Source organism: Colletotrichum jinshuiense, chromosome 3, assembly GCF_051148585.1.
Source record: "Colletotrichum jinshuiense chromosome 3, complete sequence".
Taxonomy (NCBI): domain Eukaryota; kingdom Fungi; phylum Ascomycota; class Sordariomycetes; order Glomerellales; family Glomerellaceae; genus Colletotrichum; species Colletotrichum jinshuiense.
The window spans coordinates 5,017,931-5,024,121 of NC_139310.1; the positions used below are offsets into that span (position 1 = coordinate 5,017,931).

Genomic DNA, 6,191 nt, shown 5'->3' on the forward strand with positions numbered 1-6,191 from the left:
GGCAAACGCTGCACAGTGACACGGACATTGCACTTCTTGTGCGACGTTCAGTTCGGCAGATTTGTATATAAACACAAGATCTAACCAAACTCGTCGGCCAAAGACCGGACCGACGTCGTAAAAGAAAATCAGGCTTTGCTTTATCGGCGTGAGGATTGTTGAAGCTGGGGCTTGGACGTGCGTCTTCTGCGGGCGCCGATGAAGCATTCACGGGGTAATGAATCGTAAACGAGGCAAACTGCATGTGGTGAAAATGCAAGTCATACCAATCACAGGGTTAGCGAATCCCCCCTTGGTGACGTCAACTTATACATAGTACACATAATCATTTCAAAGTCGTCTACAGCCAGGCTTCAGAACACGGTGTGTGCTGCGGCGAGAAAGTGACCACGAGGCCCCAGCAGATGAAGGCAGGGGGGCCTCGAGGACATTACGCCATGAAAGGTGGTGGGTGCACCCATTCTGCGTCAGCTGTGAGCGCTTGAATAAGGATAAGGAAATTGCTGGTGTGGTATGGACAAGGCAGCCAATGGCTGATAGCATCTTACATTAGAAAGCGTCGCCTAGTGGCATTGCTCTTCCTCCTGCCTTTACCAGCCATCGGTGTCAAACAGCCGCAGGGAGTTAACTACTCCGTGGATCTACGGAGTTCTCTCCGTAACTCGATTTGTCTCGCAGGGACACCTGATGGAACTTTTGGTAGGCGTTTAGCTAGACGACGCTTGACGGTTTCGGCCGAGGGGCCATTGCTTAGTAGAGCTGACCCCACCATTCCAGCTGCACTCAGCTGATGGCCTCCCTGGACAACCGGACGCGACAACCAGACGCCTTGCCAGAAACAGGTTGAGCACCAAACTCCCAAGCCATGATCTGTAAGGAGTTGCGGAGTTATAAAAGGTGCATGGACTCCTTAGTAAGTTTAAGGCAATTTTTGACGACGTTGGCAGAGGCTTAGTATTACTTTATGGTTCTTACTCTGTTCCGAGACCGCGCGGCTACTTATAACATGCCGAGCTACAACGGTTTATAGCTGGGTGGCTTGGGCGACCGCGACACCTCTCAGCCCGAATGGGCGGGCTTCGCGAGACGCCGAAGCAAGGCAACCACCGGTACGCCTCATGAACCAACAGCCCCTGAACCTTCACATCGGTTTCGCGTAAGTCCAAGCGGGGGTTCAGTCAAATTTCGGTAGTGGAGGCTTTCAAGGGCTTATTTATTGAGTAAGCCTGCTGGACTCCGGGTGCTCAAATGGGCCATCCAGCCGCCCGTATTACTGACCCAGTTCGAAGGATCTTTTGTCAAATCAACATTTGTCTTCTCCGAAGGCGCTGTCGAGGCACGGGCTAGAAAAACTCCGTGGCCTGGCGCACGGAGACCGAGTCCAACATCCCGTTGAGTTAGAACACTACCGGTACTGTGGTGTGCATTATGCCCGGTTCTGCCTGGCACTGCGACCCCCTGTGGGACTTCAGCCTGGCGACGCCCCATTGCGTTCCAAAAACCGGGGCAACCAACGCCCAGGGTATACGGCTGCCTCGTGACCGGACTGGGAGGGTTCACATGCTGCTTACTCTAGAATGCCCCACGATTCGTCAACAAGGTGGCGGGGTTGGATCCTAGATCATCCCCAAGGAATGCATGGGAAACACGGAGGCATCTACCAGGACAGAAACCTTCCGGCGTCGAATCTGGCCTCATGCCTGGCAACCGAGAGGACCGAAACTAACGCCTCAGGTTTTGCGGCTCAGGAACGTTCCAGGTGCTGAAGTTACGGCCGACTATTGCCGCGCTGGTGTCTACAATTGCCAGGTGTGGCAAACCGGCGTGCATTACGGGACCACAACGTGCCATGAGGAACTGACATGGGCTTTACAAAAAGTCACTTTTTTCAATATTAGAAACAAATACACAATTAAGAAAGAAAGAAATGGTATAAAATCTTCAAAAGACAAATTTATATTGCTCTCCTTTGTGCAGCCTGCCGCCAGCATTCTAGGAAGCGTTGTGTTGCCAAACTGAAGTTTATGTTTGGGATGGTGCAATGGACAACCCACCTCACTCTCTCACACTACAAAGCAGCAAAGCACACCCCAAGGCGTTCGTTTATTTTCCAAAACTTGCGAAGAAGTTACAGTTAGGGATAGGATTTCTTGTGACATGTACTTTTCCTCGAGAAACCTTGTTCCGGGGTTGTTTGCTGAGTCCCTGCACTTGACGGAGGGGCAGTTCTTCTGGACTCTATCAGTCGGGGAGTCTTCCAAACACGGTGTGTAGGTTCATAAATATATTTACATCGTTCTACTTATAAATCACGGGCGTTTATATCCATTGTTTGCCCACTGCGTGCTTGTAGTTGGAATGAATGGTCTGCATTCAACTCTTGTAAGTGGGCACAATATAGTCTGCCCTATGTCTACGTACAGCTACATTAAATAACTGAACGCTTGTACATCTGAGTAAAAGAGGCTTATTGGACGGGTTATTCGAGGGGGTCATCCGGTTAAATTGCGTTCTACACAAGAACCCTCCTAATGACCATGGACTATTCGTTGCGCTCTTGTCAGAAACCATGACTACAACATGATAGTTAACGCGGTAGCGACGCATGCGCTGCATAGCAGATATAGGAGGGCCAACGTTTATACCAAGAATGGAAGAGGCAGGTTTCAGTGATGGCACTACACAACACCTACCTTCGACTACGAAGCTGTTGTACCCTTCACTCTGCTATACGGCCCATCGTTGGCAGTTCTCAAGAGTTCACTGTGGTAACCAGTAATGAAGATCACGTACTCCTATCATCTCGCATTGTGGTATATATATCGCAAGTAGACACAAATAAAACAGAATTCCAACCCCATTTTAATATCCTACATCCATGGCAGAGTTGCCGCTTGGACAATCCGGCAGTTGTTCCATGCAATGTCCCCGATGCGTGCATGTGACTCCCAGGATTGTCATTTCTGAATTCACAGAGCAGTGCAATTTGCCCTGAGATTTAACAGGGGAAGATTTGTAGCGAGGTTGCGGCCGCATGAGTGTTTGTGGTGTGACCATTGAGTATGATCAAATGTTGCTATTATTTTGGGCTAAATGCCTTATGGCACATATCCAACCCCAGGACGAAAAGGCCTCGGTGGGGTTGGAGCTCTCAGCGCCATTATATACTGTACCATATAGGTGCAGTGATGACTTATTCTGATCACTCGCAACCTGCTTTTTTTTATACAGGTATGACGATAACGTATAGCATGGTGTCTTGCTACCCGCCCCCTTAAATGCTGGGAACGGGAGCATCTGGAATTTCTAGGTCTCCGTCATCGCCTCCCTTAGGTTGCACTGTAGCAATGCCGCTGAGATTGGCGATCTCAATGTCATATTTTGGTGCGACGCCGAATTGTCTGGTAGTTTTATCGTACGTTAACCATTTGCCAGTCGATGCAAGACGGCAACCCAGCCAGAGACACCTATCCTGGCGCTCGTCCATCATCGAGGCGACCTCGAAATACTTCTCGTCGTCATCGATCTTGGATGCGGTAAACCAGTCATTGGGGTAGTATTTGTCGACCCACAGCAGGCCTCGTTGTGCGAAGTCATCCGGGAGGGGACGAGGCGTCTCCTTGTCAGGCCGCGGGAAGTCCTCAGACTCGATCTTGTCGACCGATGTGCACACATCGAGAAGGGTGTTCAACATAAGAGAGATGAGCTTCCAAGGCAGCTTCTCTTCAATATGACCCATGGCGGCGGGAAATTGTGATAGGTGGTGTAGGAAAGAAAGGGTGACATGAAGGTACGGCGTCACGCTCGGGTCTCCAAAGCGACGAAAGACAACGTTATGAGTTCGAGCCGTAAAATCGAGAGCGTCTAGGAACTTTTGACTTGCGGGTGTCTCACTGTCAACCATTTGCACGTCGGCGTCATCGACACGGCGTGACTTGATTGACCTCATAAGGATGTTCGACTCGCTGCCATACTCGAGCAGCGCACAGCCCAGGGTAATCCCAATGTAGTAGCCATAGTCCATCCAACGGCGAGTAGTGCGTCCAATGTGGTTATCAAGGTTGTTGATAAACTCGTTAACGGATGGGGCAAATTGATCACCGTTCTTTCCTGAGAAGAGAATACCATGTGCCCGGACAAAGGCTGCGTCGATCTCTTGTAATCTCGTCGGAGCGCCGTTGAGATGGGGATCAAACAGCGTCATAATAGACTCTCGAGCAGACAGGAAGGGTATAGGTACACAAAGCGACTTTGTGTAGTAAAACAACTGCTGCAGAGCGTTCGGACGTGCCAAAATAGCGAGGTGGTGGTACAGACGACCTGTAGTAGGTGCTTTATCACTCGCCTTAGAATACCAATGACGGCTTACAGACGTCCACACCTCACGATCCTTTAGGTCGTCGTCTTCGATAGCCATTCTATGAAAGTTACTAAAAGCTCGGGAGCCGGGGGGGGGTCACGTGTCGGAGCTCGTCAGAATAAGTCTCATACCTATAACGTCCAAGGTCGCCAAGACATTCGATCCATGTATCTTCAAATGTCGGGACCGTTTCATAAAGCAGGGCCATCATCGAGTATGCCAGGTAGATAAACGTGAGCATGTGCTCCAGTGATGCTGGCAACCGATGACGCAAGAGTTCTAAAAAGGAATGGATGCCATGCCGCCACATTCTAGCCGGCATAGCATATTTGCTAGCAAGTCGGCGTAAAGCCGGGCTTGCTGAAGGGTGTTGAGATGCTAAAAAGAAATCGTGATGCTCGTGTAGCAAGGTCCGGTGCAAGGCTATCAGCGCTTGCCATTGTTCGTTGTTAAGTTTAGGGTTCGTTTCGTTAGTTGAGCTTTGCGCGTTGTCCACCTCAATACATTTACTCTCCACCATAACAAGGCCCGCATATATGCCTTTGACTTCAGCCACAAGTTGCTCTTGGCTTATTGGCCGGGTCTCAGGCTGCTTGATCATCACCTCGGTACTATCCAGCTCCGAAGGCCGGGGCTCGAAAGTGCGACCCGGCGCCGGGACCCGGGGGGACTCCGCAGCCTTCGCATCGGGCCGACGAGAGGGCGGGTCATCGTCGGGGTTCCATAACTTGCCGCTTTTTTGGGCAGGATCCCTCCGGAAATCGTTATCCGCGGCTCGGGTGGCACTTTGGCTGCCCGTGTGTATTGGTGGGCGAGCTCGGCTTCGTTTCGCTTGCACGACCTTATCCTCGTTATCTCTCTTGAGACTCCGTTGAGACGTCGGGCTCTTGAGGATTCGTTCTTTTTCAGGCTCGGGAGTTGGAGTATGGGATATCGGGTCGGCGGTGGATATGGTCTTGGGTATATTATCGGGTTGCGGTTGGACTGATGATGTCGGTTGTGAGGTTTCGCGCGTCCGGCTTGCAAATCTAGCAGGAACATTTTAGTCCCGTGGTATCATTCAGGTGGATGCGGCTGAACTACTCACAGGTTCCATGTTTTTTCTATCAGTTCAGCCTGGTTCAGGTCTTGATCTTGGTTCTCGGCGGAATGCTTGTCCCGAAAATGCCTCTCGACGTCGGATCGGCTTTCGGGCTGGATTTCGGCGTCGCAGACCACGCATTTCGGGGTGTTTTGCCGCCTTTTCCGTTCTCGCGCTCGAAGTGACTCGTTAAAGCGTTTGGTGACATGGTCAACGTGTGCTGATTCCCGGGAGTTCTTCATTTCCAGAGTTCTCCGTGCCCAGGCCCTTTTCAGGAAGCAAGAGATGGGAAGTACCGAAACGTTGGGTCTTTCGGCTAGCAACTTTGAGTTGCATTCAAGGGCTTTCAACTCCTGTTCTGAGGATTGTTTTCTGGGTTCATAGACGGCGAATTCGCGGGATAAGTACAACGAAAATACTAGGCTGAGGAATCGCTGAAAACGCGGACCACCTGCCTTACATCCGCAAGGATTGGACTTTTAGATGGTGCTGCCAAATAGAAGCGGAGCATGCGGACCAGATGGTTGCCTTGTCTAGGTAGCGCAGAGCCGCATGGGGCGCGCACCATACTAACGTGGATTTTTGGGGTACCTGACTCCTCCCTCTCAGTGCCCACAAACTCTTCTGTCCGTTCATCTCTGTCTCCCCCGCCCTAGCCACGCCAATCAACGACATATATTAAGATAAGCTCTCGCCCTGTCTGCCAGGATTTATTTTTGCCAGACCAGCGTCAACGCCGAAACTCTGTCG

The 6,191-nt window shown here is 51.0% G+C and overlaps 1 protein-coding gene across 1 annotated transcript; it reads right to left on the reverse strand.

Moving 5' to 3' along the window:
* Positions 1–3,274: 3,274 nt before the first annotated feature.
* Positions 3,275–5,683, reverse strand: EsH8_III_001312 (uncharacterized protein; the record flags this gene model as incomplete). Its single annotated transcript, XM_083263037.1, has 3 exons — positions 3,275–4,418; positions 4,492–5,388; positions 5,448–5,683. The coding sequence occupies 3 exons, from the start codon at positions 5,681–5,683 to the stop codon at positions 3,275–3,277; spliced, it is 2,277 nt and encodes a 758-aa protein (XP_083123524.1).
* Positions 5,684–6,191: the final 508 nt, after the last annotated feature.